The sequence below is a fragment of the Desarmillaria tabescens genome, assembly GCF_030435595.1.
Source record: "Desarmillaria tabescens strain CCBAS 213 chromosome Unknown EV420scaffold_100, whole genome shotgun sequence".
NCBI lineage: Eukaryota > Fungi > Basidiomycota > Agaricomycetes > Agaricales > Physalacriaceae > Desarmillaria > Desarmillaria tabescens.
Window position 1 is genome coordinate 101,087 of NW_026848399.1, and position 25,991 is coordinate 127,077.

Sequence of the window (25,991 nt, forward strand, 5' to 3'; positions counted from 1 at the left end):
CCGGCTTCCGAGGAACGTTCATGATGATGGGACCATCACCCATGTGATAATCCTCGAGTTTTGCCTCCCACACGTCCTGATATCTCTGCAGACCATGTAAACCTGACAGCGTTTAGCAAACTTGAACCCAGGATTGTGATGCTCTGTATCATCAATTTGCTGGCCAATCATACTGTTTTTCTCCTGATATGGGCCATAAAAAACGACTAGTCCCCGTGAACAGCGTGGAATACACAGCCAAGAGCTTTCTTCCCTGAATCATAGAGCGCTAGGTTATACCTATTTTCAAGTTCGGCGTGTACTTAGGTGGGTTAAAAGGCCGCACGGTCTACTGTTCTCTATACTCCCTCCTGTATGCCGTCTATTTTGTACATCCTCGTTCCCTTTTTCCTTGCCTCTATCCTGGCCGTCCTCCGAACGCGGTCCAAGCACAAGTCGGTCCAAAATGTCCGCGGTCCACCGCGCCCATCGTTTCTGCTGGGTTCGTTATCTCCGTAGCTTCTCCCTATTGTCGCTGATTTCATTCACTAGGACACGAATGGATGATGCGCCACCGAGAACATTTTGGTGGTCTGGAAATGCAGTGGCTTAGAGAATACGGGCCAGTGTACCGGATTGGTGGGTGCTTTGGGGTGAGTATATGTGATCTTTGGTGAACTAAGCACTAAGCTGGACCTTTGGATTATACAGCAAGACGTATTGGTATTATCTGATCCAAGGGCCCTACAATACGTCCTTCATACATCCGGATACCGATTTCCAAGGGCGCCGGATGTCCAGCGACTAGCGGAAGCGCTTCTCGGTCCTGGGTTGGGGACAGTCGATGGTACAATGTCTATCTAGTTGCGTTGTCTATATGCCATATTCATCTCCATCCAGGGATCACACATCAACGGCAACGGAAAATCATGAATCCCGCATTTTCCGCATCTCAACTTCGTCAATTTCTTCCTCTGATCCAAAGTTTTACATCGAGAGTGTGTCATTGTCTCTGAATACTTGATAGCGATTACATATCTGATTCTCTTTCTGCGATAGTTGATAGATAAACTCAAAAATGAAATTCGGGACGATGCTGCAGGTACTAGGGTTGTTGATGTTCTGCAATGGACAAGCAAAGTCGGGCTCGATATTATTGGTATAAGTAGGCTTTCTTGATAATGACATAATTGGTCTGGGTAGGTGACTATTTCCACAGCTGCTTTCCGATATCACTTTCATGCTCTCGAGGGTGAAAAGAGTGCATCAGTACTGCGAGATGCGCTCCGCAATATATTGTATGTACCGCTCTTGAAGCATGATTTCCGGTCTGATGTCAAAACTACAGCAGCGAGGGTAGCTCGTCTCTGTCGCGCCTGGATATTCTATATGTGTCTCTTTGGCGCATGCTCCCCGACTTCGTCTTGAGGATACTTGATCTGGTACCTGCGAGAGATTTAGTCCGGCCCCTGCGTTTCAGAAATTTTTCACAACGAATTGCTCGAGATATTTTCCAGAAGCAAGTTGACATAATTGCGAATGATATGAACACGGCCGAGAGGGATATTGTGAACGTTCTTGGTTTGTGATATTTCTTTCCTCTCCAACTTCTATTTAACTGCGTTTACTGTCAGCATTATCCTACCTTACGGAAGAGCCTAGTAAACGAATGAGCGACGAAGAAATATATTCTCAATTATCGTAAGCTCGATTATCCCTTTGTTTCGGATTCCTCTAATAATTGGCGGTGACAAGCACGTTCACTCTCGCCGGCCATGACACTACCGCGACAACCACAGCCTGGATCCTATACGAGCTCAGCTATCACCCACACATCCAAGCACAGATCTGCGAAGAAATCTTACAGGCACGGGAGCACTGCCAAGGCGATCTTACTTCTAATGATTACGACTCCATGGCTCTACTTGATGCTGTAATCAAAGTGAGTTACGGTTCTAATTCACATTGAACGGAACCCAATTTTAATTTCACCCCGGTAGGAAACCCTTCGCATTCACCCTTTTGTTACCACGCTGCTCAAGACGACGTTATACCTCTTTCAGAACCCACTATCGCCTTGGATGGGAGTGTCATGTCGGATATTCCGATTCCAAAGGGACAGATCATAGTAGCATCGTTGTACACCTATAATCGGTATGCATTGTCATTGTGTTGGATTTTCTCTGGCTGACACTTGAGCCGGCGTAGGTTATCAAGTGTATGGGGACACGATGCGGATGTATGGAACCCTGATAGGTTTTTGAATCCTTCACAGAGCAAACAAATGTCCTTGGGAGTGTATGCAAATTTGTAAAGATCTTGTCATATTTGTAATCCCTTGACCTCACGGTACTATTCGCAGGATGACATTTGGTAAGTAGTTTGCCCTGTTCCTAAAGCTTCCCAATAACCAGTCTTATTGCCTAGGTGCGGGAATTCGTGCATGCATCGGGTACGTCTCGGCACTCGTTAAATGACAATCAGGACTAAATAATTCAACATCTTAGGTGGAGGTTCGTGTAAGTGATATTTATATAACTCCATGTTGTATACTTATTCGTTTGTAGCATTATGGAAATGCAAAGCGTCATTACCGAGCTTCTGAGTAGCTTTGAGTTTAGTCCCTCTGAAGAAGGATTAGAACTGCAGCACGCTCCTGGAACACTGACTCTTTCACCGGTCGTAAAGGGGAGGGCACACGAAGGAGAACAGGTTCCTTTGCGCGTCGCTCTGTGTAGCAAGGAGTGACGAGGTATTTCTACTGGAGAAGATAGCGAACCGTGTATTAATATTTGTTGTGCATTTCCTTCCAATGTAATTCTAGCTAACGGCTTTGGTCTTCCTTCAATGTGATATTCCGTGAAGCGGAGGGTAGCTGCAACCTTTGGTTCAGCTGTCGAAAAGGCTGCTGCGAACGAAGGGAAAAAGGCTCAACGAATGAAAGCTTGGGATTGTGACAGTATCCTCAGGTAGCAATACGAGCTGCCAGGACTGTGAAAGAGATAGTCTTATGAGGGTATGGGTTGTTACCATATGTTTCACTCTGGCAACCAGAGAAATCCATGACTACTCCCAAGAAAAGAACATAGCACGACTTGCGCATGACATTAGCTGGAATCGAACCAGAAGCGAGGCGCATACTTCAGAAGTTCTTCAGAATTGAAGAAGAAGCAGAAGCAGAGTGTGAAGTAAGGTAAATAAGCACGAGAGTGTGGGTCAAGTGGACTTTTATCAGTGCTCTTACTCCAGGCACCCTCGAGTAACAGGCCTATGTCAAAACATCGGAATAAATATCTATGTATCGAACGAACTGATTTTATGAAATGAACTCACAGGCAGCATGCCGAATGAACATGCAAACGGGTCCGTCGTGTCAGCTAAGCACTGTCATCATTTCCTCTTTGCCAGTTCCACCGCGTAGTAGGCCTCGGATTGCTAAGGATAACTATGTGGTTAAAGGCCATGTTGTGCGGATGTCGCATTCTGGGTTGTGCGTGCGATAGATTCAATGAGAAGCGCTCTCGTTCACAAATTTGTGGCGCAAGCTTGAAGTCTGTTACACCATAATGCTACAATGACTCTATCGCAGCTCGGTGCCATGTAGACACTTTTTCCATGGATCTCTATGACCAAGAAAATATAAGGAAAAAGTTAACGGACATGTATTCCAAGGTCAAGTACGTCAATTCGAAGGACTTCATTAGACCAATACGTGTGAATCGGATAGACGAGCTGCCGTTGAAAGAGATGATTTTATGAGGGCACCAGCCGCCACCATGTGTTTCATCACAGCACAAATCTGTGACTATTCCAAGAAAACACATCTTCGACTTAGGCATGACATTAACTGGGATCGAACCAGATATAGTTTTGTAACTTGCCCGTCCGTTACACCACTATGCCGCAATAACGCTGTCACAGTTTGCGTTGGAGATCCTAATGACACTAGGATAAACGGTGAATGCAGTGGACAATCACGACAATTCTAAGGGAACTTGTCAAGAGGCGGATGCGGTTCAAAGGAGACAGATCCTACGAGGTACACACGAACATTTGCATCATGTCTGCTCTTGTCCCGTATAGACGAAGAGCTGTAGGAAGAGCCTTAGCGCTGAAAGGAAAAGCAGAAATACCAATAGCACACGACTCATGCATACGAAAAGCCAACTGACATCCGTTCAGGGAAAGACGTCTTCATACGATAGACTTGGATTGAAAGGGTCCTGAGACCTTGAGAGCATATTATGATATAAGCGCGCGCAGTCTCCAGCGGGGCACAGCAGTCGGCACAGTGTATGCATCCAGACCTGCAGACACGAAATCAACCAGATATAAAGGCAAAGGAAACGAACGCCCGTACCTCCATCCACTATGAACGTTAACTCTACAGGTAGCCACGATTCTGGCACAACACCGAGGATCGATGAACATTTCTCAGGGGTTCGACTCGCTTGCTGGTCAACCATGATTCAGGAGCAAAGACAAAGAATTCGACCCGTACACACAGGCTACAGCTCGGGTTAGTGATACCTCGACGTCGAAAAAAAAAACCATGACACACACACCTCTATCATCTGCCCGTACTGTGTCCGACTTTAGCATTCCTTTCATAAATCCTGGCAGTGCTTCATTCAGAGTCTTCCTTGGCTAGCCACTAATTGTGAGATCGACACAAGGCGCGTAAAGCGGAGGGACAATGTCATCATGCAACGAGGCCAAAACGACGTGCATGAAGCTGGTTCAGTGGACGTTTCCCACGGCTGCCACAGAACGACCATGTGATCTAAACACGGTCGGCCGACGGCAACTTGAACTTACAATTTTCAGATTTCTCCTCAATTTAGAATTTCAGTCACCGTCTATGTCCCGTACCATTGATATCTGCATAGGAGGAATAAATTCCAAAAAAAAAGTATTGTGTCCATATTTGCTCATATCAATGGAGGACCCCGACTCGAACAAGGACAAGGCGGGAATCATCCCGCTCACCTACGGCTCCTCACTCAAAGGAAATTTTACACAGTTAATGCGAATACCTTTCCAGGCCTTGGGCGTGCACCCGTTGACTATTTTTATGTTGTGAGCTGAATCCATCCATAGGAAGTCCCGAGCTAAAAAGAGACAAAATAAAACCATATAAACTGCTTGTCAATAGTAGGCCTCGGATAGAACGAGAACCCTCTGGGCAAGGACTCGAACTAGCGATGCGCACTATTACAGATTAGTCCAAAGATCCTGCATAGTTCCACGCTTACAGTGGAATTTATACGTGGTGCCGCCAACACGAGCACTGGGGTATGGGGAGAAGACTGAATTAATTAGAGAACAGGAACGATCCTCACAAGAAAATGTCGTAAGGCTTATTACGAGGAGCTTGAAATGCATGATTTTCCAATACGGAAGAATCTCGACGTCGAGGTCCTTAAATATGGAGAAAGAGCAGAGATCATGCCTAGGTACTTAATGTTCAATTATAACAATCCGTAGCATTTCTAGGCTATGATAGAAATCTTGCTTGAGTTCAAGTCATACCCACGTCAAACTGCCACTGAAAGTGAATTATCAACAGTAAGTATTGACTGGAGAATTACCAGAAATCCCCAATGCATGTACGTACTCTTGCGCGATCAGTTCTTTCTCCGGCAGGTACGGATTTAACCAACGTACCAGGAACCAGATGCGCGCAACTTATTTCAGGCTTCCTTCCAGTTCTATACCTTTCTCACCTATCAAGCTTCTCCTAGCACATCAACGGGAGAATCCCAGCTTGCATTGGACCCAATCAACCACGAGCAGAAAGGAGATTTCTTTCTCTCAGGATTTAACTAATACTAATAGAACTGAACGAATTCCAACAAATGGACCAGTATAAAGACCTTCTTATACAGTTCACCTTGAATCACTAGCAACAACTCAGCGCTGCGTGACGGGCGGTGGAGGGTTACCACCCGAGACTGAGATGTCCTAAATCACCTGCGTCACGACAAAGCTACCTAATATAACCGGGAACAACTTACCGTTACATCGTCTACCAGGAGGGGGTGCACCCCCAGTAGGCAAGTATGCCAGTGGCGTGGCCTGACACGATTACTACTAAGTAGCACAAATCAGAACTTCTCATTCAAGAAGAAGAGGGACGAGGACTCACAGGTGAGAGGCAAATAGTACGAGTAGCTTCGAATACATGATGTTTCGATGCAGAAGACAGCCAGACGTTGAGCGCAGTTTGAAATAGCTAGAAGACAGGAATCATGTTCAGGAACTGGATGGAAATAATCCGGTCGTAGCCGTTTCCAGGCTATGATAGAAATCTTAATTAGACTCTGCTAAAATAGGCCTATTGAGAAGAACAAGAATATACAGTGCTCAGAGTGAATGATCGGAGTACCTCGTCTATATATTGAACAACTGCTGGGAGCCTAGATACGAGCAGGGAATGTTGGAGTTGCAAGCGTGCCTGTAGTCGGTCCCTTATTTCTCCATGGACTTATGTGTATTTACACTTCATTTTACTTCATTCTACCTATCTACGTACATTCGCGCTGTCTACTGTACAGTATATATCCACCGTAGTTGTACTTTGTGCCTCAGACGTGTCTCTCGCATTCCGAGTGCTTGTCTGAGGTGAGCTATCTTTTATTTACCTTGTTCTATACTTTACTTACATTTCACTCGTAGTTATCTTTTGTATAGGTGAATAGACGTGTCTCTCGCATTCCGAGTGCTTGTCTGAGTTATCTTTTGTATAGATATCTACATCGCACTCTAACAGGGAAGAATCTTCGTACCAAAAAGAACGATGACCCTGTTAATCAATTTCCCCCTAGCGGACTCGAACAGCTTGGACTCCCTTGGTAGTGCTCTACCAACTGAGCGGAGAGTGCTTACTTATGTGATGGCAAAACAGTGACATACCTCGCGTTCATACAGTACAATCTTGAATTGAATGTCGTCTAATAACACGTTCAAGACTATCAGAGGAAAAATCAGGCGGAACGTAGAGAGGCAGTACGTAGATGGTCCTGTAACCTGATTTGATGGAGACGGCTTGTAAGGAGAGATAATACGAGTTTTTCCAGTGAAGATGCGAAATCGTGCCCATTGGAGAGCGACAGACGGCAGGGATACAGACACCGCTGATATGCACGCAATGGTCTCCGGGTGAGGCTGACGAAAGCAGTCGCGAAGACGTACCGGCAGAGGAACAGACGTGAGAGCTGCCGGTACTCAGTCTGACCTGTAGACCAGATGTTTGAGCAAATTTAGCCGCGAACCCCAGCGTCCCAGCATTGAAAGAGCATACTAACGCGTACTTCCCTCCAACCCCCGTGCACATGCATTCCTCCGAGTCCATATTCAGTGCTTCGCAAGGCCTGGAAATTGTGACGAGGTTTCGAGCGAATGGCTAAGTACCAAGTTGTGCGGGGTGGTAAGAGGAAGAGAGAGAGAGAGGTAGTTATTTTCCCACAGAAATTTACGTGGTAGATGTGATCACCCCTTCCTTCCCTTCTTTCTCGGGCCTTTCCCCAGCAACGTGAGATCAGGAACCCAAGAAGCATGTACTTACTTCTAGGATCCCCAACCTCGTCACATACGTCTCACTACAGCAACTCTCAGACAAAAATGAGCAAGGATGGATGCAAATTAAACCAGCATGGACTCCAGACCAAAAAGGCTTTAGTTCCAAGTGCCGATCTAATCATTTCCCTCTAGAGGAGTTAAACCTCAGCCGCCAGCGACGCGCGTGACCAGCTGAGCTGAGAAGGATTGGATATGTACATCGGGATGCGAGCAATGAAGCGAAAGACACGTGTCTCGATTTTTCCAGGACATGGTACGAGCTTGGATCGAATAAACTCTCTGTGTGGTCCTGATGCTGGATATTAGGACGGCACCGCGCTGAATATCACGCAATCAAACAAAAAACACAGAAATATGTGACTGGTGGTGAAACTGGAAAGAAAGAAGAGTACTCCTCTTTTAAGGTGGCCAGGGATGACAACTAGGAGGCGACTCTTGCTTGAATCATATCAGGTTTTTTGCGGGCCAAAAGTGACAAGTCGTACCAGTCAGTCATTCCCTCTAGTCGGTTTGAACGACTGATCTCAGCGTGAAGCGCTCTACCAACCGAGCTAAGAGGGCTTGGCAGTTGCGGGGATACTAGAATCCAAACAATATGTCCTCACTTAGTAGCAGGACGAATATGAAAAACAATTTTTGCTCACTTTTGCAAATCCTGATCATGGCATGAGCTAGGATCGAACGGGGTCTTTGAGCCGTGCGATCCCGATACGCTATTGTGCCATGAAGTTCGGAAGGTTGATATACATCATAGAAAGTCTTGGCAAGGAAGCAAGATGGTATAGGGATAATTGACAGCAACGAAGCAGAGACACAAGAAGTATAATACGAGCAACTGAAGAGGCTATAATGAAACAGAAGCTGTAGTTTTCAGTCTGTAGTACTCACTCATTATTAACGTTCACAGACGCGTTAATTTCCATGATGAGACGGAGCAACCAGTCAAAGTGTGGCACGAATCCTCATCCGGGTATTGGTCATTCATGAACCGGGAGTTAGCACGTGGGAGACCTTACATCGGGCAAATCACATGCAAACGTCCCCGCTCTCCGAGTGCCGAGATGATATAAATTTATCTGTGCTTTACTACATCGCTACCTTTTCTCATTCAGCCCACACCTCTATTTTCGCGATGGCCTCGAAGCAACCCAAGCAATTCTCCAGGGAAGAAGTCGCCAAAGTCGGTATCAATTTCTCCAAGGTTTATTGTGTTGATAACACGTCACACGTTTAGCATAACAAGGACGGCGATTTAGTGCGTTGATACTCTCGTGAAAAGAGTACATTGGGGTCCGACATTGCATGTCAAGTGGATAATCATCGACACCAAGGTTTTTGATGTATCGCGCTTCAAGGACATGCATCCCGGAGGCGCTGCCGTTCTTCTTGATGCCGAAGTCGGTGCGTGAACTACATGTAGCAGCGTCTTGACTCCCACTTAATGTAGAAGCTAGCGGGACAGGATGCAACCGAAGCGTTCTATGGTCTTCATCGTCATGAGGTTTTACAAAAGCCGCAGTATCAGCGGTTGCAGATCGGTGTCATTGAAGGAGAAGGGCCTTCTATCCATCCTCGTGCTATCGGCGAACTTAGCAGGGTGCCGTATGGAGAGCCAACATGGCTAACGTCTGGTTACTTCAGTCCATACTTTTCGGAGGTACGCTGTTTCAACAGCATAAATTTGCTCGTCTCAATTCTCCCCAGAACCATAAACGGTTCCAGGCTGCAATGCGTCAATTCGTAGATGAATTCGTGACTCCTGATGCTGAGGTACGTCATCTGTTCTAAAGGCGTGGTTTTGTGTACTGATTCAAACATGTGCACTAGATTCACGAAGAGGATGGCAAGCGACCATCTCAGAGTTTGTTCGATAAGATGGCGTACGTCAACATTGATGACCTCATCTACTCGTCCTGATCTATGTTGCGTAGGGAACTGAATATGCTCGCTATGCGAATGGGTCCAGGGAAGCATTTGAAGGGACTAAAGCTAATGAACGGTCTCGTGAAACCCGAGGAATTTGACTATTTTCATGATGTCAGTGCTATAGTCAACCGACTACTTATCCTTGCTATGAGTCTTATTTTGTTTGCAGTTGATTATCACCCAAGAGTTGTCACGCTGCAATGCCCGCGGATACGGAGATGGTACACTCACACATGCTATTTCTTCGACATTTTAACCCTTTTATTCAGGTCTCCTCAGCGGTACAGTCATCGGGTTACCTCCTGTGCTTAACTTTGGAAGTGAGGAGTTGAAGGCAAAGATCATTCCGGAAGTGTTCGCTGCCAAGAAATTCATCTGTCTGGCAATATCGGAAGCTCAGGCCGGCAGCGACGTTATGGGTTTACAGACTACTGCAGTGAAAACTGCGGACGGAAAACACTGGATTATCAACGGTACTTACTGCTCCGCTTTCACCTTTCATTCTTTTATATTCATAGTACCCTAGGCACAAAGAAATGGATTACCAACGCAACGTAAGCTAACGCTTTTCAATCTTACTAGTATCTGAAACACTCAATAGTTTTGCTGACTATTTTACCGTCGGCTGTAAAACTGAGGATGGCCTTACTGTCATACTCGTAGAGAGAGGGGAAGGCGTTGAGACTCGTCCAATAAAGACGAGCTATTCGAGTTCTGCGGGAACTAGTTTCGTTACGTTCGACAACGTGAAGGTTCCCATTGGCAATACGCTGGGCGAAGAGGGCGGTGGAATCTTCGTTATACTCAGGTACGCAATTCGCTGTTTAATTGTCAAATAGCTTGACAATATGCCCCCCCACCCCCCCAGTAACTTCAATCACGAGCGGTGGGTAATGTGCTGCTCGTCTGCAAGAAGTCAAAGAGGTATAGGTAGGCATATTATCGCCGCCAATAAAACGAACGACTAATTCGACTCATATATCTGCAGTCGATGAATGCCTCCAGTAAGATGACCCCCTCTACTAGTGATGATATAATTTAAAATCATCAGATGGACCGCACAGCGCAAAGCATTTGGAAAACCTCTCAACTCTCAAGCTGTCATACGCAATAAATTGGCCGGCATGATATCGCGAGCGGAGAGTAAGAGATTTTACTGCCATAAGAAGTTCCTCACAATTGATTATCTGCAGGTGTACAGAACTGGCTTGAAAACGTCACATATCAGATGTGCAATATGGTTCGTTCGGGGTTGATTACGCCAATCTTCATATCAAACTGACGAGCGCGTAGTCTTACAAAAACCAAGCCAGTCAACTTGCCGGGTAGGGTCATTATAAATACCGCTGGATGACATTGAATTGACGTTTTTGCACGTTAGGCAAATTGCCTTCTTGAAGAGTTACTCGACTGCTTGCGCTCAGGAAACTGCAAGAGATGCTGTACAGATCTTTGGCGGTCGTGGAATTACGAAAACCGGTGTGTATATCAATGTCATTAGCTGTACCTCTGCTCACTTATCATGTATAGGCATGGGTCGATTCATAGAGCATGTGAGTAGTATGTGTTGCGTGTGAATCGTGTTGGGCTGATAATTGTTAGTACCATCGCACGGTGCCATTTGATGCGCTTCTCGGTGGAGCTGAGGATGTTCTAAGTGATCTTGGCGTAAGGCAGGCGCTACGAGCCATGCCTCAAGATTCTAGACTGTAAAACAACAGTATACTACGTTCTTTATTAGGCTCTTCGTTTACCTGGATTCTTAATTATCCTTCCTTGGGTTCAATAAAGTACAGATGTTTGATGTGTGATTCGGGTACATGTACAAATTGCGCAGGACAACAAGAAAACCATAATACAGACTAAATTCTGATGCTCTATTGTTGCTATTGGAGGGGCGGGTGAGCAGAGGAGAAGTCGGTGTCACGAAAGTTCGACATCCAATCAAAGCCTGCGTGCATAAAATGAATGAGACTTAAAGACATTAATGTTGATCAACACACGGACCAGGTAGGGCAATATCCTGCCAAACAGAAGGATCGGTAAGAGATTGCATGATATCGGAAGAAGCAGTCTGAAATATTCAGTATCGGGAGCAAGCAACCCTCATTTGTTCAACTGGAAGGCCGTAACGCTGCCAGCAGGGAGAGATTTGACAGGCAAGCACCTGGAGAATGTTCGTCAAAGGCAGAAGGAACGACCCGCAGAGGCCCTCGCACTGTGGAGGATCGACTCAGGGCATCGAACGGTCGTGAAAATTTGCATATAGACACCGATATCTCCTTCAGCAGGAGCCGTCTTCAAAGCGAACGATCGAGGATAAGACTGCTCCCTCATAAGTTATGTCATCCTCTGCAACCGAGAACGACAACTCACAAGGAAGGTATCGAGTCATGGCCGTCGAGGAAACGGAGTACAGTAGAAGGATGTTGCTACACATTGTTCCCGGGCTATTGGATGTGAACATAAACGGCGTTCGTCTGAAGGGGGTTATCGAACTCGAGGAAGGCGGGCTGCAACACCAGCGTTAGAAAAAGCCAGGATTAAAAAGATGCCTACATACCTCCCGTTCCTGCCCGGCGTAGAGTTATAGGCCGTGACATGGCCCGAGTCATAGAATCCAGCGTGCCGTGTCGTTATTGCGGCCTGAAAGCCGGATCGAGCATCGAGGTCATTTGAGAGACGCCAGTCCCAGGGGAGGAGGGAGAGGACATGTTCCGATTTGGGGCGCGACGTTCGAAGACGAAGCACAGAGAGGATGTGTGGGTCTACCTGAAGATCAAAATATAGCGAACCCCCAACGTTGAAAAAGCGCGTGCACACCTTCCTCCAACCCGCATACAGTCCTCTGCATTCAATGACATTTCACGCTGTCGGTGCCTCGTATATGGCCTGGGAACTGTGACGAGTTTCAAGCGGATGGTAACCTGTCAAGTTGTTTTGAGGATGGGGCAGAGTTCGCTGGTCGCGAAGTGGGAGAAGAGAGAGAAGCCTGGTATTTTCCCACGGCAATTTACACAGTACATGTGATTCTGAGGAATCGATTCTTCCTTCCTTCCCTCGGCGAAATCCAGCAGTATGCATCCCAGTCCTGTACTGTATGGCGTACACAGATCCTCAAATGCAAGTCTCAGGCTTCCGACTCGCAAAAAATGAGCAGGGACCAAAGCGCCATTCCATTTCCCTCTAGAGGAGTTGAACCTCAGTGGTACGCTCAACCAACTGAGCTGAGAGGGATTGCATATATGTCGAGATACAAGCGATGAAGCGAAATACACATATCTCGCGTTTGTTCAGCATCATAGTACGAACTCCAATTGAATAAGCTCTTTGTGCGGTCCCGACGAGAGATAGCGGCGGGGTATTAGGAGGGCACCGTGCTGAATACAACGCAAGAAAACAAAAGAAATGCAGAAATATGTAAGTATGCGTGAGTAGTGAGTAGTGCTAGTGAAACTTGAAAGAGCATTATTTCTCCATGAGGCGTCGAGTTGAGTCACATCAGGACTTTTGCAAGCCAAAAATTGCATCATTCCTTATCAATTCCCTATAGTCAACTGGAACGACTGATCTCAGTATGGAGCGCTCTACCAACGGAGCTAAGAGGTGATTGATTGATTGTTAGTAACTATACTAGAATCCAAGTAAAATGGTAGCAATAGGAATAGTAAAAACACGTATTGTTGCACATTATAATAATCATCATGGCACGAGGATCGAACAAGGCCTTTGAGTCGTGCGATCCCGAAGTACCATGATGCCATAAAGTGGGAGGCCAAAGACTGATATACATCATGGAAAGGCTTAGCAGGGAAGCAAGGTGGTATAAGTATAATCAACGGCTTTGATAGAGATGAAAGAAGTATAATACGGGCGCTCGCAACTGAGACAAAGTCTCGTTTCGAAAGACTCTTTGAAGTAACGGTAGACGCTGTTAAGAATGTGGCTAATTCTTCGAAGTACGATTCAGTAGTACTTAATCAAAGTTTGAGCCGAGAGCGAGTGTAGAATAGTAATGAGTCCAATTTTACCAAGAAGGCTCCAACCGAGAGTTTAGCAAGCGCTAGGCGTAGCTAAGAAGATCCGAAAAGCGCTTGGCGTAGTCGGTAAGCGAGTCGTTCGGCAAGCGCTTGGCGTAACCGACCTCTTTCACTTAGGTTCACACTAGGTTGTGGAGTCAAGAAGGTAAGATTAAGATGCCCCAGGGCGTACTACGATACTCAATATATATATTGTACGAAGTGAAGATTCTGGAAGAGGACGGTCAAGAGAATCTACTATAAGAGTATCGAAAGAAATGAAAAAGAAAAGGAGAGAAAACCGAAGAAAATTTTATAATATTCGCGATGATTAGCGCAGTAAGTGGTCGGTGACTGTTGACTAATATTACCGAACTGACATTCATAACAGATGCCGAGGTGGCCGATACGCAGACGATTGAGGACCAGTCATTCAACGCTTCAAAAAGTGAATCTGGACCTGTAGATGGAAAATGAGAAAGACACTAAGCGAAAGAAAAGACGCTCGCACAAAAGCCAATCCTTCTCCGACATCCGCAACTAGGATTGTTTCTTGTCTAAGCTGAGAGGATGCCGGTCTGCACAAGGAGATGCTGGGAGATGGACGGCATTGGAAGACGTAGATCATGGTACCATTCGACGTAGACATCTTTATCGTAGACCAAGAAAGCTCTATATATGTGTCAGACTGGAAGTTGGAACCATGAAAAGACGCGCACTTTAATCGTCCATCGCACCATTAATATTCATATACCAGTCCAACATAGGCGAACAGGCCGAGAAACGGTACAGACTCGGTAGACCTGCAGATACAAATTTAAAACGACGACTCCACGTCGGCAGAAAAGACGCTCACCTCAGTACTTGCTTCAGCCTTCTCCATCCCCAACTAAAACGAACCCGCCCCTCCAATAGACCTATCGCAGTTGATTTTATCAATGAGCCAGACAACTGCAGGGTATACATGACGACCGAACAATTACACTGACCCGAATCGGACAACTCGGAGATGTGAGGAGCTTAAATGCCAAAATCAGAGCAACGTCAAAGAAGAGAAACGCCCGTACCTCCATTCTCCAAGCTGCCGGCTCCTCCGACTCGCACCAAGTAAAGCTCTTCCATCCATCTTCTCGGTGTGGAACCATCGTCCTTCACAGGTGGGCACATATTAGGTTGACGCCGCCGATTTGGAGAATACTTCAGCGGATGGCCGTGGTCGAGTGTTCGTGTTGACTCGGTGTGTCGACCCACTTGATATTTCCATGTTCGTCTCAGGTCCTAGAGAGCTAAAGTTGGTGACAACGTCAAAAGAAAAATGCAATGCGGCGAGATTCGAATCCGTGAGACGAGCTTGAAAGCATCGGGGAAGATGACGGCGCGAAAGTGAGCATATCTTTTCCCACGCCCCACTTACACCGGCAACCATGTGATCTGGCTTCTCCGCTTTTCACTCAAACCTTCACGCGAGCCATTCCGGTCTTGGTAAACATCTGCGTAGAAATAATAAAACGAAGGGTACCAGCATTGCCAGATCCCGACTCAAACGACGTGACGAGAATCCCGTTTTCTGGACTTCTTTTTTTTTTGAGGAACGTATAGGAGTGAAAGCAGCCTCAGGACGCTAAAATAAAGAAATCTACACGGCCTACTTTGGAGCTAGCCAAAGCGACATCGCGAACCTCCATTTTATGCTTGGCACACAAGATCAGAAGTAGCCCAGACATGGTGTCGATCAACGATGTAGGTGCGTACATTATTCTTTCGACAAACACTAGCCCTCTGGGTACGACCCTTACCCTTCCATCATCACGTAAAGGGTCGCAATATACGACATACAAATTTCTGACAGACGAAGAACTATATTGACCGGCGTTTTTGTGAGTCGTCTTCTTTGAAACACGTCCGCCTCTTAATAAAATGTCCTTAGAATTTATGCCGCCGCATTTTCCTTCATGTCTCCCGTAAAGATGTGTCCCTAGCGCTGAAACGTGGAAACACCATCGTGTAACGAGAGACTCTGGATATGCAGAAGAGTGTATTTTGGGAATACCTCAAATTTTCGTTCGTCCACCATTTTCCCCGCTTTTTAGTAATCTTCTCGCCAGCTGATCTGGCGTATGCACAGATTTTTAGCCGCGTCTGATTCGAGTTACTACTCAGCGTCAATGCCTGATTCTTGTCTTCTGTTCCTTGTTACAACTATTCTCTACGACGATACTCGAGCAATGCTTATGCATGTCTTTCTGCCGAGACAATCTTATGGCACAGATTCCGGCGCACGGAAACATTTCGTATGTTAGCCTTCTTCAAGCCAGATCTCAACATGAACTTTGACCCCGCACGACCCATGCCATATTGTTTAGTCACTGGTGGCCAAGCCAACGCTGTTGGATTCACTTTTACCTCATCGCATGAATTTATACTCAAATCATCATCGATTCTCGTGGATGCGGTTTTCTGACCTCTCTTACGCGAATGGCCTCTGAGTGTGTCTGGCGATATCGCACATACCTCAGTGAGACCTTATTCTGCTGGATGGGGCGCAAATTGCACGAACTTTGTAGGCGATGTCCTAGCAGAAAATAGGGGCTGCGATGTTTCTACGTATTTTGCTCCAAGCATCGACGCACGCCCATGCTCCATAGCTTTTGTGCTATGATGTGTTCCTGGCTAGGCTACTGCTACCACGGGGATTTGTCACAAAGTCTCCATGTCGCAGTGTCCTTCCCTTGCTGGCCCCTATATTCATGGGCTCATTCATTGTTTCTCTATTCCTGCCATTGAGGAGTCCTACGCCGGAGGTCCTTATCTCCTTGTACTGCTTGCACCGAGAGGAACCCTGTAAATGGTGTTATTACGCATGGTGTTCCTTCCCTTGAGCTTTAGAGCTTCATTGGCTGGAGGTTACGCCAACCTCTGCTTGAACTTGCCCCAAATCAGAGAAACCGGTATTCCTGCCTGATGGATGTCGGTGATTATCGTCATTGTTCTCAGGTTTAGCGATGGTCCTTCCCACCTGATGGATGACGCTTGTTGGTTATCGTCATTGTTCTCGGGTTTGAGGACGGTGGTTGTCATCTGTTTTTGCTGTCCTTGTTCTAGCCATCACGCGGCAGTTTTTTTGGCCACAGACCATCCGTCTTGATGTTCTCATAATGATTACATGGTTTGCAACCATGTCGGCGAACACCGAGCCGTTGTACTTATCTCATAATAACCATGGGTACCGCTCATCGCAAGGCTCTCACACGTCTTTTTGTATCATCGCATATCCTCACCGTCGAGGTCCTTCACTGGGGGGAACGCTACCGCCCCCAATTCCCCGAGAATGGTGGGTGTGTTGATTTTGCAAAATCGCCGTTGAGGATGAGGTACACGTCCTGCTCCGTTGTATTATTGCTCCTGGACTGGTAGAGCTTCACCGTTTATTCATCGCTGACGCGCATGCATTGTCTCCGAGCCTTTGTGCCACATGGGATGTGTTGGAGTTTGATGACCGTTTGGCATGCTTGTTGCAGCTTCTCCCCTTGGAGCCGAGATTAGCGCAATATGTACATCATGTACTGGAGATTTTTGGAGCGACAGCGATATACATCACGCCGGAATCACTCTGGAAATCTGCTAGCTAATCATATTAGTACACTTGACCCGGTGTTGTCGCCTTGCTTAGGGTACTCGTTGATTTTTCTTGAATTGATTGTACCTATGGCAGTATTAAATCCGTGAGAGGTTCCCAGCTGACACCTGGTGGATATCACAGCGGCACGGTACTGCTATGGTCTGTGACACATTATGTGGCAGCACAGAACCCCCGGTGTTCCTTATTGGGACCGCATACCGGGTTTCTAACCTCTAACCTCTTTCACTCAAGTCTCTCAGGATTGTACGATCTTCTTTCGCATGTCCTCACGTAGGCCCGCCCCTGTATCGGTCTTCTATCTCAAAGAACCTTGCGCGATTCGAAGAAGAAACACAGTTTATTCGATTTAAACCCGTGATATGGACGGGCTCAAGCTTTGAACAATAATTGTAAGCCCTGTGTTTCACCTGTTACCATTCATCAACTGACAAAGTTCTCGATGTTAGACGAAATGCTTATGCGCGCCATCCGATTCCCCTTTCAAGAAGACGCCCCTGGGACCAATAACCGTCAAGCTGTAAGCTTAAGCTTGGATTGAGCGCTCGAGATCTGATCTCGCTGGCTACATCAAGATTTTCTTTCGAGAAGTAGCTGACTCAGAGTCGGGCCGTAAGACTACACCAAGGGAAATGTTCGTCAATGTCGGACAGCCTCGCGAGGCTTATCATGCATGTGCTAAAACCAATAACATGAAAAGAAGGCATGGTCGAGGGGAAAGACCTTGTACACAGAGAATTTTCTATCTTGTTGGTGCGATTCAAAACAGAAAACTAATTCTTACTTTGAACCCGAGGAATGGAAGGGAGCAAGCTTCGAACAAGAATCGTAAGTTCCATGTTTCACCAGTTATAAAGTATTCATCAACTGACGAATCTACCGATGTCCGATGGAGCATAGACATCAACTTCCCTTGCACCACGGATTGATTCATTCCCGCAAGTTCTCATAACTTTGAGTCCCCCATCTTACCGATTCAATTGACCGGTGCTATTATAAATTGACCTATCATCGCTACGAGGTACGTACCTTTCCCTATCTGCCGTCGGAGATGCTAGTAATCCCGATTCCCACCCTCAGCCTTTCTTCGTCCTGAGGTCAGAATACTTTTACTGTGCGAAGACTATTAAGGATAATTGTGTCTTTTTTCTTAGGAAAAGGATGGTATCATCGACATCTGTTTCATCGATGTATACGAAACACGGTGAGATCCCCCAGTTCTTGTTTTATTTTCGTCATTGCGTATTACTGTGATCTGCATTGTGTCGAAAATGAATGACTGTCTTATTTATATACAACGCGGTGATCTCGTTAGTTTCATATAACACATGGATACCTCTCTTAAGTGCCCGAAAAACTATCCCCAATGAACACTCGTATTGACCTTCAGGAAGGAACAACCGCTCGTACCAGAGGACACTGGGTGTTTTCCTCTTTTGTTTCTGTATATCTTTCACATACATCCTCCTTGCAGGACCAGCAGTGCCCGGGATTATCAACGTCTTAGTTAAACCAAGGAGAACAAAAGCTCACGCATCAGAAATTATTCGCTGCGCTGTCGGTGAAAACAAGGGGTACCGGAAATCCGGCCCGGAACACCGGGTAGGTAGGTAGGTCCAGCCGGAGGTCACGAAAAAAAAAAGTTGACCACCATTTTGGGGTCTAAAAATGGACTTCAAAGGTAAATTTTAGAGAGTACATGATACAATATATGCTACTGAGTGTGCTACTTATCTTAGGGCATCATACCTAGCCATACCAACACTCAGTCAATGCCATTGCAGAGTGGCCCTGCTGACTGGACATGATGACATTATGACATCCCATTAGAGCGCAGCCGTGATTTAGACTTGATAGTGTACAAATTATGTTCAAAACACTTTCAATATTAATATCACGGCTATTTCAGGCAAAATGCTCACTGAATTGAGTCGAAAGATACCCAAATTTAGTATAATGACATCATAAATGTCACGTGAAGGTAGGTAGGTCCATCGCCAGTGCACGAAATTATTTAATCGACCCACTGTCTTTTAATTCATTATTAGGACCCTCTTGGGTGAAAAAGGAAGCCCAAACCTCCTTTGATCCGATCAGCACTGAGACGTAGGCCCGTTTCATTTATGTCTACAAAGATGGGTGCTCATTTGATCCTTGGTCAGGCAACGAGGTGTAAGTTGTATGAATGCGAGTATTTCGGCCTTTCGTAAGTAGTTGCGTAGCTTCCCCAACCAAAAAGGTGGATTTCAGCAATGCATATCCCATGGAGAGCGTCAATCATCATTAACTTCGGAAACGCTAGTCTTCTTTGAAGTCCATCAACATCAGGGACCATCTACAAGTGCTCTCATTCCCTCACGTCTCCATTCCCTTCACCAATTAGGACCGCATCATCCCTGATGCTGACCCAGATACCACAGCTACTTGCACGTCTCACGTTTGAATTGCCTGGACGGAGGGTTTTCAGCCGCATTTGGTGAAACCTCTCACCAAAGAAAGCACCCTTCAAATGTAATCTCAAATCACTGCAAGCCACAGGGTGAATATAAATAACGCGCTCTTCTGTGAACACTAGCATAACAAATGTCGTCACCTCTCCCAGTACTGATAGCTGACTCTGATATTCACCCCCTGGGAATGACTTTCCAATGACTTTCGGTGCAGTTTATATTGGTGTTACCATAGGAGCCATGTACGCATTCTTTTCCTTGGTGATTTACTCCCGATGCTCATCGCGTGTTCTAGTTTCTATGGGATAACCATTGTGCAGACTACCATCTACTACAAGCAGTACCCTAATGATCCAAGGCTCTTTCGATATGCCGTACGTAAAAAAAATACACTTTCATAAGATTCTTCAAGCTCTGACATCCAAGCAGGTCGCGTTATTGTGGTGCGCTTACAGAGTGCCGCGTAATTATGTACCCAGCTGTATCCTGATGTTTGCTATAATTCTAGCATTCTCGATACACTTCACGTTGTGACAAGCACTCATGTCTTGTACTTTTATCTGGTCGAATCGTTCGGGAATTGGCATTCTCTGTTCAGGATGGTATGGTACGTCCCTCCCGCACCTATCATGAGTACAACTGATTTACACTGTGTCGGTAGGAGTTTTCCGGTGCGCCTATCTCTCCTGCTTCATCCATTATTTCAAATCCCCAAGCTCCTTCGGCCTTTAGTTGCAACTTATATTCAATGTACGTGAATTTGGTATGATCTTGCACCCCTCTCTGATTATTAACTAGAAGCTAATCGTCTTCGGCGTCCAAGCGTGTGTCTCCTTTGATTGATTTTTGAAAGACTACCAGAAATCCTCATTCATCGGTGCTACAGCTTATATGCCATTAGGCTATGGAAATGTTAATTTCTGTTAGCATTAGCTTAAACGGATCCTGACTTTCAGCCTCCAAATAGTTGGCCGTAACTTCCATGTAGTCCTTCCATATTTCATTGTACGTGCTCTTCTTCTCCTTTTCACAGTACTCGCACAGACATCTTTGGAATCGCACCCAGTTTCTTGCTGTCGCTGCTTCTCTCGGTGAGACCACTTAAATTTGGCATAATGAGTGAAGTTCTGAATGCGATTTTGAAGCCACTGGAACCTGTGAGCATCGCTTTTATATATATACGGTGCTGAATTATGGAAATTGTTACTAGATGCTCTTTATGATATGTATGGACTATGCCTCTTTACGATGACCGTCGCCTGCGCTAACCTTCGCCAGATACACCCTCCCAAGCATTTTTGACATCCCGACCATCAGAGTAGGCTTTTGTAGCTCTATAATCGGCATATGGGCACTCTAACACGTAACCATTTCCTAGACAGCCATTTACGCAGTCTTCTCTACATTCACAGTAGTAGATTTCTTCATCGCCGCTACAATGTGCCACTACTTGCACAAGGGCAGGTCAATGACCAGCTTCTCCAGGTGTGTTGCCTACTCCATCACGAATACGATCAATGTTCACGTCAAGGAACTGCTTGTAGTACGACAAAGATAATTGTGGGATTGATGCGGCTGGCTGTGATATCAGGTCTGGCTACGAGGTATAATTCTGACTTGTCTGGTATGATGGCAGTTAATCATGAATACTGGGTCTAGCGCATGTTCGATGTTTACTCTTGTCGCGGTATTGACTCATGGATCTTTGTTCCTCTTGCTTCTGACCTCATCTTTGATACAGTACATCGTTTGGCCAAATAACTTCATTTACATCGCAGTGGATTCCATTCTACCGAAGCATGCGTGTTAAAGTCTGCTCAACCGGTTTCCTGTTCGTCTCTAACTGATTACTAATAGTCTATATAAACTCCTTGCTCTCAATGTAAGTTCCTCTCCCCCTTGTATTTGAATATTGTTCTAACTCCAAATAGGCTGAACGCACGCAACGTGCAAATTAGGACGGGAACCAAAGAATATCCTGTCCATCAGACGATACTCAGGTTGGCTCCTCATACCTCTGGTAGCAGGGGGGAAAGTGGTTTAGCAGAGATGGTGCGTAGTAACATCCTTGCCGCATTCATTGAAGGTGCTACTCTTTCTTTCTCTAGAGCATCGACATAGCCCTTTCTGTAATGGAAGGAGGTCATTCAAATGCCTGCACCGAGGATATGACATTGACTTGAGAAATTAGTCAATAACGAAGATAACTAGGCCGGTTGACTGCCAGAACATGCCCTCCATCTATCTATTCTTGTTTGTAGTCTTGCTTGTATGCCTTATAATTCATATTTTAATACGGTGCGTTTCAAGAAATATAGCTGTGTTGTCACTGCGAGATGAGAGGGTATGATATACTTTCTCACGGCATCACACATCCCATGCATGTAGATACGTATTATTCCGGACACCCCTTTATTTCACTGTATACTCAGCTACGAGAATCTAATCTGATGTGCATTGTCAACTTCAATGCCCCCTGGGCCTGCACGCACATACGCCTCTGCGCGCATACAGTTCTCCACATTCAGTGGCATTTCACACTGTCAGTGCTTCGCGAGCCATCGTATGTGGCCCAGAAATTGTGACGAAGTTCGTGCGGATGGACACCTGTCAAGCTGTTTGAGGATGGCTGGTAGCGGAGTGGGAGGAAGAGAGAAAGAGAGGTGTTTATTTTCCCACAGAAATTTACGCGGTACATGTGATCAACTCTTCCTTCTTCCTTTCTCTCAGCGAACGAGACGAGGAACCCAGAAACATGTACTTACGTCTAGCCCCCCCAGTCTCGTACCCTATAGCATAAATGTCTCGGTACCTGCATCTCTCAGGCTTCCTTCGGAGTGAATTGTAAAATGAGTAGGGACGGAAGGGATGCAAAGTCTAAATGAAGTCCAACTTGAACTAGCATAGATTGCAGACCAAAAAAACTTTAGTTTTAGGAGGTGAATTTTCATTTTCATTTCCATCTAGAGGAGCTGAACCTCAGCGACGCGCTCTACCAGAGGAGCCGAGAGGAGCTGCACATATATTTTGGGATGCAAGCTATGAGGCAAGAAACGCATGTCTCACGTTTGTTCAGGATCAGTAGTACGAGCTCGAATTGAACAAGCTCTTTGTGTGGTCTATGCGTGAGATCAGTCGCTGGGCTATACAGCTAAGGTTAGCACCACTACAACACTGAAAGGACACTGATCACACCTCCACGACCCATCCATGCTGTCCAACTTGAGCATCCCCCCATGGAAGGGCCTGGGTTGCTAGGAGCGACGTGGTGGTTAACCGAATCCTCAATTCTTCGTGAGGTTGTGGTGAACTTAAAAGCAGTCTGTAACCTGGAGCAGGAGCAACGATGCACGTTTCTTCAGGAAATCCTCCCAGTTCGACTCACTCGGCATTTATGGCCGTGATTCAGGAATGGAAGGGAAGACTTCGACCTGGACAGCCCAAGTTAGCGACACCTCGGTGTCGAAAGCACGTTGCACGAACCTCTATCATCTACCCATACTGCGAGTGTCCCTCCCCAACAATCCTAGCAGTGTTCGCTTCATTCGTTAAATATATCGTGAGACTTATATAACTCAAGTGTGAAGTGGCCTGGAAACTCGAGTGAGCGTAAAACGAATATCGTCTTGTTGACGAAGCGGCGGGTAGAGACTTCCCACGGCCCACAAAACGATCATGTGACCTGAACACGGTCAACCTCCCAAAAATTTCCCTCGATTTAAATTTCGCTCGCCGTCTTTGTCTACCGTATGATCCTTGGAAAAATAAACATAAGTGTCAACACAAAGAACTGTGCCCTGTTAGTGGAGGACCCCGACTCGAACGAGGACAAGGCGTTCACTAGCGGCTCCTCTCAGTGCAAGGGTGACGCAAATATCCTTCCGGGCCCTGGTCACTCTCCTTTTGTGACTTGTCAGGAGCAAAATCCACAGTCAATCGAAAAGCCAAAACAAGAAAAAAGAAATGCGTCATTATACTATCTGTACAGCAGGGCCTCGGATCGAACGAGCCACCTGCTTGAGCGAGGGCTCGAACTGGTGATGTGCACTATTACAGGCTAGTCCAGAAGTCCGTTCTGGTGGTGGAAGACCACGATGCACAACTACCAGTCGCAATCAGAGTTTTCATCCGGGATAATAACACGGCCAGAAAAACGACATCTTCTTCTTCTCCTCTTCCCTCCCGACAATGAAACTATTCTTGATTCTTACAACGTCGTATTTGGCACTTTGCATAAAAGTGGACGCTGACATACAGAATGATAGTGGCACCTGGGATCGAACCAGGAAGCCGCTTGGGTGAGGAACCAATTTAGCCATTGCGTGTCATGTCAAGAGTTCAAAGGACTCCGCGTTGGCATGAATATAAAAAAACAGGGAGACTTTTCCATTCGGCTGTAGCGCATCGAACGACATATATTTGTATTGAACCAGATAAGCAAATCTGAGGGATCTGACGTCGAGCCTAATACTACAAGTCAGTTCCCTTGGGCCTTATTACATCCTCAAAAGATACGAAACCCACCCTGAGCTCCGTGTTTTACGTAGACGGAGGATTATCAATTAATACCGGCACCAGTGCCATCGCCGTCTGGTACAGCGAGCACAGCAACAGTCACTATATGAAAAATTCAAGCTAGGGAGGGAAGATGAAGCATAACACAGAAACTCATGAGTGAGGATTACCGCAAGGAGGGATTTGAGCTGGTAGGGAGGGATGGGACACAGGCTTTTACGTACCCAGAGAATCCGGAGATCAGTCAAGCTATCTTCGTCCAAGGGTGGAAGGAAAGGTACACACCTTGAACGACCCGCAGAGGTTTGTTTGGTACCTCGTATCAAAGGGGACTGTGGATGATTGCTACGTTCAGCAGCGGACATGGTAGCAGCGGTGAACTATGTAGGCACAGCCCGTCTTCAGAACGGATGAGTGATTGATGGCAGGCTAAACCGTTCCCTTATAACGATCCCCTACAAAAGGGACCTTTACTGCACAAGGAAGAAATCACAGTTACGGAAACGAAGTACAGCAGAAGGATCCTGGTACACATGCTCCCGGGTCACTGGATGAGAACATAAAAGGCGCTCGTCTGAAGAGGATCTTCAGATTCGAGGAAGGTGGGCTGCAACGCCAAAGTTAGAAACAGCCAGCATTGAAAGGACGTCTACGCACGTCCCGTTCCTCTACGGCTTAGAGTTATAAGTCGTGACGTGGCCAGAGTTGCAGAATCCACCGTGTCGTGTCGTCATTGCGACCTGGAAGCCGGACCGAGCGTCGAGCTCGTTTGAGAGACACCGGTCCCTGGGGGAGCAGGGAGAGGACTCGGACGTGTTTAGATTGGAGACGCATTTGACGACGAAACACAGAGAGGATGTGCGGGTCTACCTGAAAAGTCACATATAGCGAATCCACAACGTTGAAAGAACGTATACGCACCTCCCTCCAACCCTGAACCTGCGCGCCCATATCCCTCTGCACACATACAACGGCATTTCACGCTGTCAGTGCTTTGCGAGCCATCATATTACATGATTATTTGCAGCCTGGAAATTGTGATGGGGGTCGAGCAGATGGTCACTTGTCGAATCGTTTGAAGATGACTGGTCGCGGAGTGAGAGGAGGAAGAGAGAAAGAAACGTGTATATTTTCCCACAGTAATTTACACGCTACATCAGTGTGATCAACTCTCCCTCCCTTCCCTTCTTTTTTACTTTACTCAGCGAGCGAGACCAGGAATCCAGGAGCACGTACTTTCTTCTAGCATCCCCAGTCCCGCCCCGTACAACAGGGGTTTACTGTATTCCCTCTGGCCGACTTGAACGACTAATCTGAGCGTGAGGCACTCTACCAACAGAGCTAAGAGGGATTACTGCCAATTAGTATACCGGAACGCAACCTACAAACCCTGATATGGCAGCAGGACGAATAGGAAAAACACTGGTATTGCTCTCTTGCATCATGTCGGCACGAGCTAGGATCGAACTAGGTCCTTGAGCTGTGCGATCCCGATATGCCATCGTGCCATGAAGTGCAGAGGGCACGGAAAGACTTAGCAGGCAAGCAAGGTGACATAAGTATATATTGACAGGGAGCGGAGTAGCTTTGATAGAGACGAAAGAAGTATAATACGAGTGCTCACAGATGAGACAAAGCCGGTGGCCGATGCGCAGACGAGTGAGGACCAGATGTTCACGAGCAAGAAGCAAAGCCGGACCTGTAGATGTAAAATTAGAGCGACACCAAGCAAAAGAAAAGAAGCTCGCACAAAAGCCAATCCTTCTCCATCATCTGCGACTAGGAGTCTTTCTTTCTTGTCTAAGTTTAAGCCGAGAGGATGCCAGTCTTGATGGTAGACACGGAGATGCTGAGCGCACACGGGAGGTGGACCTGGTGAAGCGT

At 46.4% G+C, this 25,991-nt stretch overlaps 4 protein-coding genes across 4 annotated transcripts; 3 read left to right on the forward strand and 1 right to left on the reverse strand.

Annotated features, from left to right (window-relative positions):
- Nucleotides 1-354: 354 nt before the first annotated feature.
- EV420DRAFT_1666407 (cytochrome P450) lies at nucleotides 355-2,727 on the forward strand (the record flags this gene model as incomplete). The annotated part of the gene is made up of 15 exons (XM_060478983.1): nucleotides 355-481; nucleotides 532-632; nucleotides 691-826; nucleotides 880-977; nucleotides 1,039-1,144; nucleotides 1,199-1,277; nucleotides 1,328-1,560; nucleotides 1,614-1,680; nucleotides 1,735-1,925; nucleotides 1,980-2,133; nucleotides 2,188-2,289; nucleotides 2,342-2,352; nucleotides 2,407-2,431; nucleotides 2,487-2,498; nucleotides 2,547-2,727. The coding sequence occupies 15 exons, from the start codon at nucleotides 355-357 to the stop codon at nucleotides 2,725-2,727; spliced, it is 1,623 nt and encodes a 540-aa protein (XP_060322868.1).
- Nucleotides 2,728-7,700: 4,973 nt separating this feature from the next.
- On the reverse strand, nucleotides 7,701-8,552 carry EV420DRAFT_150237 (uncharacterized protein). Its single transcript, XM_060471113.1, has 4 exons — nucleotides 8,449-8,552; nucleotides 8,205-8,395; nucleotides 8,046-8,139; nucleotides 7,701-7,998 (listed from the first exon to the last, which is right to left on the reverse strand). The coding sequence occupies exons 1-4, from the start codon at nucleotides 8,481-8,483 to the stop codon at nucleotides 7,863-7,865; spliced, it is 456 nt and encodes a 151-aa protein (XP_060322869.1). The 5' UTR covers nucleotides 8,484-8,552; the 3' UTR covers nucleotides 7,701-7,862.
- Nucleotides 8,553-8,692: 140 nt separating this feature from the next.
- On the forward strand, nucleotides 8,693-11,337 carry EV420DRAFT_1316643 (peroxisomal acyl-CoA-dehydrogenase; the record flags this gene model as incomplete). Its single annotated transcript, XM_060468694.1, has 19 exons — nucleotides 8,693-8,740; nucleotides 8,795-8,815; nucleotides 8,871-8,957; nucleotides 9,011-9,217; nucleotides 9,265-9,330; nucleotides 9,388-9,440; nucleotides 9,492-9,597; nucleotides 9,656-9,707; nucleotides 9,756-9,959; nucleotides 10,013-10,040; nucleotides 10,088-10,294; nucleotides 10,355-10,416; nucleotides 10,475-10,490; nucleotides 10,538-10,629; nucleotides 10,680-10,726; nucleotides 10,780-10,811; nucleotides 10,868-10,965; nucleotides 11,017-11,039; nucleotides 11,089-11,337. 19 exons carry the CDS (start codon nucleotides 8,693-8,695, stop codon nucleotides 11,197-11,199), a joined length of 1,560 nt encoding a protein of 519 aa, XP_060322870.1. The 3' UTR covers nucleotides 11,200-11,337.
- An 8,453-nt stretch (nucleotides 11,338-19,790) lies between these two features.
- On the forward strand, nucleotides 19,791-21,775 carry EV420DRAFT_1651573 (uncharacterized protein; the record flags this gene model as incomplete). The annotated part of the gene is made up of 19 exons (XM_060478568.1): nucleotides 19,791-19,834; nucleotides 19,888-19,966; nucleotides 20,022-20,035; nucleotides 20,101-20,194; nucleotides 20,254-20,355; nucleotides 20,391-20,416; nucleotides 20,454-20,469; nucleotides 20,526-20,597; nucleotides 20,659-20,683; nucleotides 20,738-20,749; nucleotides 20,803-20,818; nucleotides 20,871-20,910; nucleotides 20,971-21,077; nucleotides 21,137-21,173; nucleotides 21,229-21,279; nucleotides 21,334-21,397; nucleotides 21,450-21,474; nucleotides 21,524-21,644; nucleotides 21,701-21,775. 19 exons carry the CDS (start codon nucleotides 19,791-19,793, stop codon nucleotides 21,773-21,775), a joined length of 1,020 nt encoding a protein of 339 aa, XP_060322871.1.
- Nucleotides 21,776-25,991: the final 4,216 nt, after the last annotated feature.

Coding starts and splice junctions, on each gene's coding strand:
- EV420DRAFT_150237 (XM_060471113.1), bottom strand. CDS start 8,483: ATGGAAATTAACGCGTCTGTGAACGTTAATAATGA. Junction 8,140..8,204: donor CATGATCAGGATTTGCAAAA/GTGAGCAAAAAT, acceptor TTTGGATTCTAG/TATCCCCGCAACTGCCAAGC. Junction 7,999..8,045: donor CTAGAGGGAATGACTGACTG/GTACGACTTGTC, acceptor ATATGATTCAAG/CAAGAGTCGCCTCCTAGTTG.